This window comes from Gossypium raimondii, chromosome 2, assembly GCF_025698545.1.
Source record: "Gossypium raimondii isolate GPD5lz chromosome 2, ASM2569854v1, whole genome shotgun sequence".
In the NCBI taxonomy this organism is placed as follows: domain Eukaryota; kingdom Viridiplantae; phylum Streptophyta; class Magnoliopsida; order Malvales; family Malvaceae; genus Gossypium; species Gossypium raimondii.
This window is the reverse complement of record NC_068566.1, coordinates 46,885,245-46,899,027: the sequence shown is the minus strand read 5'-3', so window position 1 is coordinate 46,899,027 and position 13,783 is coordinate 46,885,245. Positions and strand designations below refer to the sequence as shown.

General features: G+C 30.8%; 1 protein-coding gene across 1 annotated transcript; it reads left to right on the top strand.

The window, feature by feature from the left end:
* The first annotated feature begins 9,960 nt into the window (after positions 1–9,960).
* Positions 9,961–11,860, top strand: LOC105789247 (probable aspartyl protease At4g16563). Its single transcript, XM_012616549.2, has one exon. The coding sequence runs from the start codon at positions 10,221–10,223 to the stop codon at positions 11,682–11,684; it is 1,464 nt and encodes a 487-aa protein (XP_012472003.1). The 5' UTR covers positions 9,961–10,220; the 3' UTR covers positions 11,685–11,860.
* Positions 11,861–13,783: the final 1,923 nt, after the last annotated feature.

The following is a 13,783-nucleotide window of genomic DNA, read 5'->3' as shown; positions in this document are numbered from 1 at the left end:
CAATAATTCATGAACAGTTTATGTTTTTTAGCTTGAAAAAATTTGAAAGGCCATAACTTTTCGCTCGGTTGTCCGATTGAGACGATTTTTTTTTATTTCGAATAACTTTTGGAGATCTACGCACTGACAAACGGCCGAAGGCGGTTTGCCGTAGTTTTTGTCGAAAAATATCCTTTTTTACCTCTAAATTTTGATTTTTCGGTTTAAAATTGAATTTTGAAACATTCAAATCATTATTTTCCTTATTTATTTGAAGTAAACACCGAATTTTTTTTACAGAATTGTTGTATTATTTTTTCTGATTTGACACGTGTATGGAATAGGTCCGATAAATCATTAGAACGTAAGTAATATAATTAAGATAATAACAGTATTTTTATAATATGTTAATTAATTAGTTTAGCTTAGTTAGTTAAGATGCTTGCTCTTTTGCTTTAGTACCTTGGTTCAAATCTTGTTGGTAATTATTTTGAATCTTTTTTGTATTTGTTGCATTTATTTTTTTAATCAATTAACTCTTCAATATTACGTTAATATGTATTATTAGGGGAAAAATACCAAAAAAAAGGGGCAAATTACACATAAAAGCCCTATTTTTTAAAAATTTATCGAAATAGGCCCGGTATTTTATTATTTACCGGAATGGGTCATTTTCTCCAAAATCGCGTCCACGTCAGTGCGGTGTCAGGGGAGTGTCAGCAAATCGCGTGGACGTCAGCGCGTTTTGCTGATGTGTCAGAAAATCGCATCCTCGTAGGCGTGATTTGTGTCCACGTAAGCAAAGCGCGCTGACGTGTACGCGATTTTCTAACACGTCCCCTGACATCGCGCTGACGTGAACGCGATTTTGGGGAAAATGACCCATTTCGGTAAATAATAAAATACCGGGCCAATTTCGGTAAATTTTAAAAAAATAAGGATTTTTTTGATATTTTGCCCGAAGATAAATCTTGAAATTATTTATAAATTCTGATTTTTATGCAATATAATAAATAAATTTTGATTTTGTGTCATTAATTTGTATAAAAATTTGATTATAATCCATTGGTACGTATTTTTTAAAAGAAATAAATTAAGTTGTTTTTCGCGTTTAATAAATATAATTGTTCAGTAAACATAAAATAGTGTGACATTAGTTCTTTTTTAGAATTAAATCAAAATTAGAATATCATCTATACTATTAATAAAAATCAAAATTAAGGTATTGCACTAAGTATTACATTAAAATTAAAACCCAAATTTAAAAGAAATCGAAACTAAAATAGCTCATACCTCTTTAGCCATATCATGCCTATATATAGCGGCTATGTCTTCCATTTACGTTCGGGTTCGATTCCTAAACAATTATAGTTCTTATAAAAAGAAGTAAAATAACAAAGTTAAAATATGTTTCTAAGTCTTTATATTTATCATATATTTAAAATTTAGTCTCTGTATTTTTATTTCAAGAATTTAGGCACTTTACTTTTTCGATTTAAAATGTAACTTCAGTTTCAGTTGTTAGTACTATTAAAATTTTGTTATTAAATTTAAATCCATTATAACATCATTTATTTTTGTTATATAATTATTATTTCAAATGTGGGACAGGAAGAATTTTAATAAAAGAATCAAAATGGGTTGAGAATATCGATATAATGGTCCGAACAAATATGTTGAACTGATTGACTTGAAAATTACTTAAAATAGGTAAAAATTGAAAATCAGGATAAAAAGCGACAGTTAAACAGGTTGAATTTTTAATTATTTATTTAATTATTGTTGATCTAGCGGTTGTACCAATTGAAATGGGAACCGGTTACCTAACATGCTCAACCACACCATCATCACCTAGAATTTTATATAAATTTTTTTTAATTTTAATTGTGGCACATCACCAAACATTTATATTTTTCAGTTTAAGTACCAAAATAGACCTATTTATTAAATTCAAATGCCAAATGGGCCAAAAAAACATAAATACCAAAGTAAACTGAATTTCTAAGTTCAGGGCTAAAATTATATTATCCAAAAAATAACTTTAAATATTAAATTAAACTTATAAGAAAATTTTCATCTTCGTCTTCAACAAACTCCGACAATTCTGAAACCTTTATTATCAATGGGTCAATATTCCATTCAATTGATATTATTGGCATGGGAAGCCAAAAAATCTAAATTTTATTAGAGTCAAAATAAGAATTTACCATTTTAATAATTTATATATATTATATTTTAAAAAATTAAATCAAAATTTTATTATTTGAAGACGATAAAATATAATTATACCACATACTAAAATTTTTATATAAAATTATTTCACATATATATTCTACCATATAAATTAGGTCTAATCTGGTGCGCAGTCGAAAAAGACTTGGTTGAGACTTGAGAATGACGTTAATGGCACCGACTATTTCTTCCTCGTGGCACCCATGATTTTGTAAAAGGCATGGCTGACAAACAATAAATCATTTTCAGGTTCTTTTGATTTATGAGGTTCTGGATTAAGCAATTATACACACATATATAATAGACTGCTTTGTTTGTTTGCATGCATGCATGGGTTGGCGACCGGCAACCATTTGCATCAAATGGTACATTTTGGATTGGTCAATTTGCGGTTATACTACTTGTACTTACTTAATTTGGTTAATTTCCTATCATTTCATCCTCTTGGCTCTTACTATAATTAATGTTCTGTCTTAATTAGTCTAAATTATTAATACAGTTAAAATTTATGTTAGTTGGTTGAAGTGAAATATTTCTTTAAAAATTCCAAACTTAAAACCTAAACCTTTTCATGCCTGTTAAAAGCTTAATTATGTTTATTAAAGTAGTCGTTTTTTATTAATTTATAAATTTAAAATAATTTTAATTCAGTCAAATAATAAAATTTATTTGTCCCAAGCTTATTTTATCGGGCTTAAATTTTTATCTAAACCTTTTCACTTTTCGGGCTTATATTTTTCGGGCTTATATTTTAAAATCACTTTCCTTGATAGGAAGAAAATGGTTTTTTTTTATGCGTCTGGTTTACTTATGATAAAGAAAAATAGAATCAAACAAATCCTTTTTTGTGATGTTTGGTGACCCAAAGCAACTGGCTTTTGCAATACATCTCGAAAGGGACTTAGGTGAATATGATGTTAAAGGCACCAACTAGTAGTTCTTCCTCAAAGTATGGCACCCATGGTTTTGAAAAAGGCATGGCTGAGAATTAACATATCATTTTCAAGCTTTTTTTTTTTTTTTAATGTTGAAATTACAAGTAAACATGATTAAGTTTCATCAATCATCACATTCATATATATCTTTAATTAAGTTTCAAAATTGTCAAAAGTCTTTTTTGTCGTTAAGTCAATTAAGGTACCAGTTTGAAGAAAAGCATTAATACTTTCGGTTTAAGTTTGAATAGGCTTTGATTTGGTTAAAATAACTGGGATGTCCCTGAATTATAGGGACCAAATCAAATTAGTCTCTCTATTATTAAATGAATTAATTTAATCTCTATACTATTAAAAGGAATCAAATAAGTCCAAATTGTAACATAGTTATTATTTATTGTATAAAAATTGTCTTGAAAATTATTTTTCAATTGCAAATGAATTCCAAACAAAAGGCTTTGTTTACAAAACTATAAAAATATTAAAATATTACATTAAAATTTTTTAAATAGCAAATGTTAAATCTATTGAATTTGGCATTTTTTATTCTTTTAATAGTAAATGAATTAATTTGATCCATTTAATAATAGAATGACTAATTTGATTATATCCCTATAATAGCAATTTTATTTAGTTAAAAAAGGGTAAACTACATAATCAGTCACACAACTTTTTGGACGCTTTCATTTTGATTACCCAAATAAAAAAAATTTACAATTTGATCACTATTGTTATAATAATTTATCATTTTGACCACCCAACTATTAAATCCCTAACCACGGTTAGCTGCTCATGTCATCAAATTTGACTCTCTCTTTTTTACCCCTGTTACTGTTCATCATCTTCTTCCTCAATTCATTTTTTTCCCTCCAAGCCACCCCTTGCTTCCACCATTTTTTCTTCTTCCTTTGCTCTGTACTTCCAACAACTGCATCATCTCTTTCACCACCCAACACTTTTCTGCAAAATGGCAAAAACAAGACGAAAAACGTAATAAAACTAGAGGACCTCTCAAATATGTTCATAGTTTTCATTTAGTTTAAAAAACCCGGTCGGCTCGGGCATTCCGGGTTTGTCGCAAGCCAAAGAAAGTGAAAACAAAAAAAAAATGATTAAACTAAGCAACAAAGTTTGTGTCTGCCATTAAAAGGAACCGGATCCTTTTGGACCCAGACTGCCACGTCGGCATGCAGAACCGGCTAAAAAATGCCAGCTCACACCAGTTACGTGTCTTTAGCCAAAAGACTATAGGTGATGATGATGGACCGGTGACAGGTCAATTTTTTCTTCCTTGTATTTTTATATTTTATGATGGCTCCCATTTGGTTGATTATCTTAGACCAATAGACCCTAAAAATAATGAATTTATGGTCAACATGTTTTTAAAGTCATTTAACCTTTTGCTTTGAATTAGAATTTTCATTCATTATTATTAGTTAATTTTGTCATACATCCCCAACTTATAACCTTTATTTTAAATTGATCCCTGAACTTTAAAATATTCTAATTACATTCAGTGAGGTCCTTTTAATAACCTATGATAACATGTTAATTTGCATGACTTTTTGTGTTTAATTCGGTTAATTTTTTAATTGATCCCTGCTGAATTAGTACTTTTATGTTTTAATCTTGTCAAGGATGCAATTAGGACGCTAAGAGTAAAAAACGAGCAGAAATGGACCAAATTGAAACACATTAATCAATAAAATGAGGCCAATCAAAAATGGGGAAAAAGCCAAGGACTCATCAAATTCTTTTGACTTTGTAAAAGCCAAAAAAAGAAAAAAAATTATTTTATTTTAATTATATGTTGAAGTGATTAAAGCCAAAATTAGTAAATATCAGCTTTAATGTACTTAGTAAACACACATTCAATTTCACATTTTGATTTCAATTTGGAATTGAATAGAATTATTTTCTTTTTCTTCTCTGTTGCTTCCATTTACACTTCTTTGTTCTTTCAAAATCGGTCTAATTGCTTTCTAAGTACCTATCTTTCCCATTCTTCACCATCATCATCAAATCACCTTTCAAAATCTACAAAGCATGAATAATTTCAAGTGGCAGCAACAGAATGCTCATGCCCAAATTGGAAGAAAAAGAAAATAATTCTATTCAATTCCAATTTGAATCAAAATGTGAAATTGAATGTGTCTTTCGTAAATACATTAAAGCCCTATTTATATACATGGTATTTACTAATTTTGGCTTTAACCACTTCAACATATAATTAAAATAAAATAAAAAAAGATTTTTTCTATTTTTGGCTTTTACAAAGTCAAAAGAATTTGACAAGTCCTTAGCTTTTTCCCAATTTTTGATTCGGCCTCATTTCATTGATTGTGTTTCAATTTGGTCCTTTTTCTGCTCGTTTTTGACTCTTAGCGCCCCAATTACATCCCTGACAAGATTATTATATAAAAACATTAATTCAGTAGGGGTCAATTCAAAAATTAACCGAATTAAACACAAAAAGTCTTGCAAATTAACATGTTATCAACCTATAAGATGTAAAATCTCGTGTGGCATGATTTAAAATGATTTTTTTTAAATGAATGTTTGTAAAAATTTAATTTTAAGATTTTCAAAGCTTAAATCTTATGGAATATGAACTTAAAATCTTAAATCTTTCGAAATCACAATTCTATCATTAATTGGGGGGACACATGTAGATGGATGGATTCAATGGTTGTGGAACAAATACATGAACTATGTTTCGAAGACATAAAGTATATGACTAAATATAGTCCCAAACTTCATTATAAAAGTTAGCCATAAGAAAATAAAAGAGATGGTTGGTCCAAAGGGTCCCTCCCTCCTTGCCCAAATTTCACAAACTAAAGCTACATAGAGGACAAATCAAAGCCTTCCATGTTTTCTCATGTCCACATAATGGATTACTTGACTTATTTCAATAGTAGAAAGTCCATCACAACAAATCATTCATTTGGTTTCCTTTTAACACAATAGCTTCTAAAAGATACCCTTCCTTTCTTTTGTTTTTGTCCACCAAAATAAAATCATTGTCCCAGGTAGGTCCTATTGACATGCTAAATGTTAGATTTATCGAATGGTAAAGAGTTTGATGCTTTTTAAGTAAAGTTTTAGATTCGAGTTTCATTAGATGAAGAAGACAATGGTTGAAGAAAGGGGCAAAGTCTGAATTTTTTTGGTGGGCGAAATTAAGTTATATATTTTGTAATAGCTTATATCTTTTTAATTCTTTAAAGGACTAAATCAAAATTTTCATTTTTAGAGATCAAAGTGTAATTATACCATTTACTAATATAAAATTTTATAAAATTTAAAGGGTCAAAGATAAGATTTCCCGTTTTAAGGAGAGCTTGTCAATCTCCTAGTGTCACCATTAGTGAGAGAGCTTTACTTTACTTCAGATCTCCAACCTACCTTTCTAAATTTAATCGAGACCCGATGTAATAATTGAATATCGAAATGATAATTAAATTCAGTTTCAATTTTACTTATCAATATCATCATACCTCCTATACTTTTCTTGATTTTTTTTCAAACTCAATAATTTACGACACATTTTATGGATGAAGTAAATGATAATTATTTTGAAAGTTTACCAATGATTTTAGTATAAGTGAGTCGCAAAAATAAAAGACATGCCAGTGTTAGCAAGATAAATAAGAAAGTGTCTAATTATGGTTTTAGTCCTTTTACAATTTCAAATTTTAAGATTTAAGCACTCCAATTTCATGATTTTATTAATAGATCCAAATTGATAAATTATTAACTACCAACACTAAAGTGATCATGTAGATTTCCATGAATTTATTAACACTATTATCAATTAATGTTATAATTAATTTTTTTATAAATTAGATGTAGGTAGGGTATATTAAGAAGTTCAATGCATTATTTCATTTTTGATATGAAATTCAACCTCCCCCATTATTCATTAACACGACCCTCTTCAAAAGAATTGACCAAAAATAGATGCATAACATTTTATCATATAAGAAGTTACAATAATGAAGTGATTGGGACCAAATTGAAAAACCCCTTTTTCAGTCATTAAATTACATCATTATCTTGCATTATTTGGAGACATGGCAATGTTCAATTTAGAATATGAGTTAAAAATAAGACTACAATTTTGCCTTTTACTCAAAGGTGTCAAATGCATTCAAACCTTTCATCTAATCTTTTATGATACACCAAATTAAGCCCAACACTACACGTACACTTAACATACATTAAGTTATAGGAAAATGATACGTCTGACATATTTCCATCTACCTATACTATATGTTTTAGTCATTCAGTTTCAAAAGGTTACAAAATAACCATTGAACTATTCGAAAGTTTTCATTTAAGTCACTGGATTGTTAAAAGCGGTGTTGTATCAGCTTCTTTGTTCGCATCACCTGCACCAATCGAAAGCTCTCATTCTCCTTTATACAATTCAATTTTTTTTCATAAAACAACTTTGAATGTCACAAATGTATGAATCAAAATCCAAAAAACTTTCTTCTTTGATCTCCAACACTGACCGTTAAATTGACTTGGATTTTAAGGTATGTTCTTTAACTCGCTGATGGGTATTGATTCACCGTACCAATCATCGAATTGTTGCTTGGAACTTATTAGTTGAACCTTCTTTTTTCAGAAAAAACTTAACGGTTTAGTAACTTGGATAAATTTTTTTGAATAGTTCAACGATCATTTCGTAACCTTTTGAAGTTGAGTGATCAAAACGTAAACATACAAATAGTTTAGTGACCTTTGACGTATCTTACCTTTAAATATTTGATTTAGTTATTGCCACAAGTCAATCGAACACTTACTAAACTGAGAAATGATTAAAATTTTGTTCTTTTTACAATGTAATAATTGTTAATGTAGGGTATGTCTATCTTTTTATATGTTTATATAAAATCTATAAAAAAATATTTTTTTTGGTAAAAAAATGAAGGCTTTAAACAACCTTAAAAACAAAAATCTCTAGACGGTTCCAAAATTAGCCATAAGGGAGACTGAGAAAATATTGTGTAAAATAGGGATTATTTATTTCCAATAGTTTAATGCCACATCAACAATTTCATCCTGAATTTCAGGATTTTTATTTGTATTTGATTTTTTTCCAGATAAAAATATTGATGTGACAACTATTAAAAAATAGATACTAATGATGTGACATCACTATTTGATACAATCCTTTCCTTAAGAAGACTAATCACATCGAAAAAGGGTTGTTCAAAGAAAGTTGTCTCAAATGCAAATCCTAGCCCCATCTTTGCTATTGCATCAGCCACTTTGTTAGCTTCCCGGTTGATATGCTTGAAACAGACTTTCCAATTGAGTCTAACAATGACCTGATATGTTGTACAATAGCTTCATCATTTGTTCATCCATTCATTGGCAAAGGATAGAAATAAGGTCACCGCCCAGGCCTCCGCCTGAAACATCGAGCATAACCCCTAAATTCCTAGCATAGCTCCCTCTATATTCCGCAACACTCCCCCTCCTGCAAACGACTCAACTTATTAGACCCTGCACCATCAGCTTTATTTTTGACATATAGTATTTTTCTTTAACATAATTGAGGTTCCTTTCATGTCCGTTTTACAATTTATGAAAGTTAATTTTTTCGAGTAATTATGATTGCTTCTCCAAATAATGCATTTTTAATATTCAAACTTATATTTTCCGTTAAAAATATAATGTAACTTACTACTACACCTAATACTTTTTAGTATAATTTCAATTCTACTATTTCAACCAATATTTATTTATTTTATTTAAATTTTTATATAAGTATTGTATAATGTAATATATATAATCATAATGATGCAAGTATTCAAAATTTATTTATTTTTCTATTTTATAGAATTTTGAAATTTAAAGTTCCCATGTATTAGAAACTTTAATGGACCATCAATCAACTCAGACGTAACAGCTCAAAGTAAAAATTTCAATAACAGCCAAAGAATTTTAATAAAAACTTTTGGTCAAATGCTGATTGTGGTCCTTTTATTATACTCAAATGTACTATTTTGTATTTAGATAAATTATACCCAAAGTCACTAAACTTTAAAAAATTACAAAATAGTCACTAAACCATTTGAAAGTTTTCATTTAAGTCACTAGATTATTAACTCTATTTTTTTCTTTTTAAAGTCTTGTTAGCGAGCTTCAAGTCAATCTAATAGTTAGTGCTGGAGATCGAAAAAAAAAACTGTTCAAATTTTAGTTTGTAAATTCATGACATTCAAAGTTGTTTCATGAACAAAACTAAACTTTAAAAGAGGAAGGAAAAAAAAGCTTTCGATGGGTGCAGGTAGTGCGAACGGAGAAGGTCATACAATGACGATTGTAATAATCCAATGACTTAATTAAAAACTTTTAAATAATTCAATGGTCATTTTATATCTTTTCAAAGTTGAGTGATTAAAACATAAACTTACGAATAGCTTTAGTGACTTTAGGTGTAATTTACTCTTTGTATTTTTTCCACTAATAGTTAACACTAACTAGTGTGACATAAACCAACAAGTGTTACGTGTAGCTGTAAGGTACATTGCACTTCTAAAGAAAAGACGTATGTTTGAAACTTGGAGATAATATTATTGGGAGGGGCAACCACAACCTTTAATATGGACAATAAAATGGATATGAAAAATACCCAAAAAGAACTAATGTGAGGCTATTAAATCAAGAGAAGGAAATTATAACAAATTAAAATATAAGGACTCAAGGGGCTTAGTTAATGCTGTAGGCAGTAAATATCCTAATTATGATAAAAAAAATATAGGGAATCAAAATATACTTGAAAATTGAGTTCAATTCTAATGTGCAGCCCAAGGTATCATTATTACCTAACAATGGCCAGCTTTCGTTTAGCCCTGGGGGCTTAAAAGCTGCATTGAAATGAAGAAAATAATACCTTTCCCACATAATCCCCCACCATACCAACCAACAAACAAGAACCTTCCTTCTCTCATCTTCCCCCACTCACCATCTTTTATAAGCACCACCTTTCACTTATGACTTAAAATTCAAAATCCAAAGCATAAAAGTACTCTGTTTTTGCTCTGTTTTTAAGTCATGGTGGTAAAGGTAACTCCACTTTGCTTGCTATATTGGCTGTTAATTTCAACATGGTGCCTTATGGTTTCAACGTCAGGAATGGTGTTGATTCCATTAACTCATTCATTATCAAAAACCCAATTCACCACTCCACACCACTTGCTTAAAACCACCTCAACTCGTTCAGCAACTCGGTTCCGCCACCATCTTCACCACCGTCACAAACAAGTGTCAGTCCCTCTTTCACCTGGTAGTGATTATACACTTTCGTTTACTCTTGGTTCACCTTCTTCTTCAACTATTTCACTTTATCTTGATACTGGTAGTGATCTCGTTTGGCTTCCTTGTTCACCATTTGAATGTATTTTATGTGAATCGAAAACGCCACCGCTTTCTCCTCCGCTTAATCTTTCTTCATCTGCTACTGCTGTACCATGCAAATCCTCCGCTTGCTCCGCCGCTCATTCTTCTCTTCATTCTTCTGACCTTTGTGCCATCGCACGGTGTCCACTTGATTCTATCGAAATGTCGGAATGTAACTCTTTTCCTTGTCCGCCGTTTTACTATGCGTACGGTGACGGCAGTTTAATCGGCCGGCTTTATAAAGACTCGTTAACTCTCCCGAACTCACTTTCGGTTCAAAACTTCACTTTCGGCTGTTCTCACACCACGTTGGGTGAACCGGTCGGTGTAGCCGGGTTCGGGTTCGGCCGGTTGTCTTTACCGGCTCAGCTTTCCTCCGTGTCGCCGCAACTCGGTAATAGATTCTCATACTGTTTAGTTTCTCACTCGTTTGATTCTAACAGAGTCAGGCGACCGAGTCCACTCATTCTCGGTCGGTACGAGGATAAAGAAAATCAGTTCGGTAACGAACTCGTTGAATTCGTTTATACCGGTATGCTTTCTAATCCTAAACATCCCTACTTTTATTCTGTTGGGTTAGAAGGAATCTCAGTCGGAAAAAGGAATATTCCGGCACCGGAGAATTTAAAAAGGGTTGATAGAAGAGGAAGTGGAGGAATGGTTGTGGATTCAGGTACAACTTTCACTATGTTACCAGCGAGTTTATACGACTCGGTGGTGACTGAGTTCGATCACCGAGTTAGCCGGTTTTACAAGCGAGCAAACACGGTCGAAGAATCAACCGGGTTGAGTCCGTGTTATTTTTATAACAAGGTAGTAGCCGCCAAAGTACCCGCGATTACGTTGCATTTCGCGGGGAACGGATCCAGTGTGGTACTGCCGAGGAAGAATTACTTTTACGAGTTCATCGACGGAGGTGATGGAGTAAGGGAAAAGAGGAATGTAGGGTGTTTGATGTTGATGAACGGTGGTGATGAAGAGGAATTGAGTGGTGGGCCAGGGGCTACACTTGGGAATTACCAACAGCAAGGTTTTGAAGTGGTTTATGATTTGGAGAAAAGGAAGGTTGGATTTGCAAGAAGAAAATGTTCTTCTTTGTGGGATAGTTTGAAAAATTAAGTTTTGATTTTGGGTAAAAAGTGAAACTTTTTGGGTTTTGCTCGTAAATTTCGTTTTTCAGTATCTGCACTTCAGTTCAGTGCATTGTTAATACTTTGATGTCAAAGTTTGTGTTTGAATATATGAACCAATAATTGAAGTGTAGAGTAAATAAATAAATTGCAAAAGCTTGTGTATATCCCAATTTGAAAATAAAATATTTGAATTTTTTTTTAAAAACCCTAATTTTAGTTATTACTTGATCTGATTTAATTCGATTTTAAACTTTCAAAATTTATCTCCACCTTGATGAATGGATCAAAATGAAATTTTATATTATCCAAAAGTTAACTCTTCAAATATGTCCAAATTTAAACTTTATATTCAAATTCATACAAAAAAACACTTACTTTTCCAATCAAATAACTCGGAACTTGGAATAATCTAAACCCAAAATTCTAAATGATTCAAATTTTGAATACCTCAAACCCAAAATCAGCATGGGATGTCTCTCGTATTTTTCTCTTAGTTAAATTCTACTTTCTTTTCCCAATTGTGCTTTGACTATACTAGGAATATTTTAGTATAATTAGAACTCTAATTTAAGTCTATTTAAAGGGGTCACTACATCTCTGTTTTTGATATGCCAATCGGCAATGGCTTTTTCTATGGGCGACAAGATGTTGTATATAAGTTTTGGTGAGAGTTTCGTGGTGATTACGGAGAGTATTTTATACCCCTTTTGTGAGTGTATTATGAGATTTAGGGTTTTATTTATCGATTTGTTTTTTGAGATTTTAAGCTTTGTATTCAGGGTTTTGGATAATATACGTTTAATACATTTAAGTTATTTTCTCCATATTGTACTCTCATGTGTTTACTCATTTAGTAAAAAACCGAAGCCTCCTTTGCCCTTTTTTTATCATTTTTTGATGAGTTTTTCACGTAAAATATTTATGTTCAATCTTCTCTACTTTTCTTGTTCGTTGTTTATACGGGTCGATTTAAACTAAAACAATTTGAAATTTTTAAAATTCAAATTGATAAAAAAAATCTAATCGAACAAGAGGTTATCAAATGGCTGATTTTTTTCCCCTAAAGGATTAAGATATTTTTCTTTTCCAAATTTAGCCTGGGACGTGTTAAAATTAGGATGCCGTGATGAAAATGAATCAAGTGGAACAAATATCGATATTTATCTACTTTGGCACCTTCTTAAGCAAAATCCAAAATGAATCAAGTGGACCAAAAACATTGCCTGTGTTGTTTAGTGGGCACATACATCCATTAAGAGACATTTTGGTACAACCTTGGCGTCTCATATGGGTGATGTTATGGCAGGCAAAATCAAAATCATTGCATGGCAATGAGTAGGAATATTAGTCCCAAAATTATTAAAACACTAGTTTCAAAGAAAAAGGGTCAGTCCTATTTGATGCCTTTGGGGCTGCGATGAGTGATAACCCCAAGGTCAGGGTGTGCGGACCACATTGTACTGGTTGTGCTTGCTCATGCAAATTAGCTGTCTCCCATTCAACTCTCATTTCTATATACTAAAAACCAAAACTACTTCGGAAAAAGGGTGAGATTTTGTGTTAATGGCTGAAATAAAAAGGTTGACCATGTTACGTAATATTTAAATTAAAAAAATAACATATTCGATAATCGATTTAATAAATTTCAAAGTATCAACACAATTTTTTAGTTTTTAACGTGTTTTGGTCAAATGGCTATAATATTTTATTTTTGTCTTTTAACTACAAATGTTAATTTTAAGAGGATCTCACTATAATAATATCTCACTTTAGACGTTACTAACATTTAGTTGTTTAATATGTAAAAACTTTTTAGCTTGATCCTTAAATCCTTTTTTTGTCCATATTAATCCTTAAATCTGTATTTTTTGTTAAATTTTAGTCCATATGATAATGTGACACTTCATTGCCTAATTTTTTTTATAAAAAAATGATTTTTCAGTGGTGTCGTGGACTAAAACTAAAAATAGTTGTCAAGTTAAGGACGATGTTGGGAAATAATACCAAGTTCAGGGACTAAAAGTTGTTTTATCCTTTTATAGATGCATACATATAACATTTTGATTAAATTTAAGGTTAATTAAT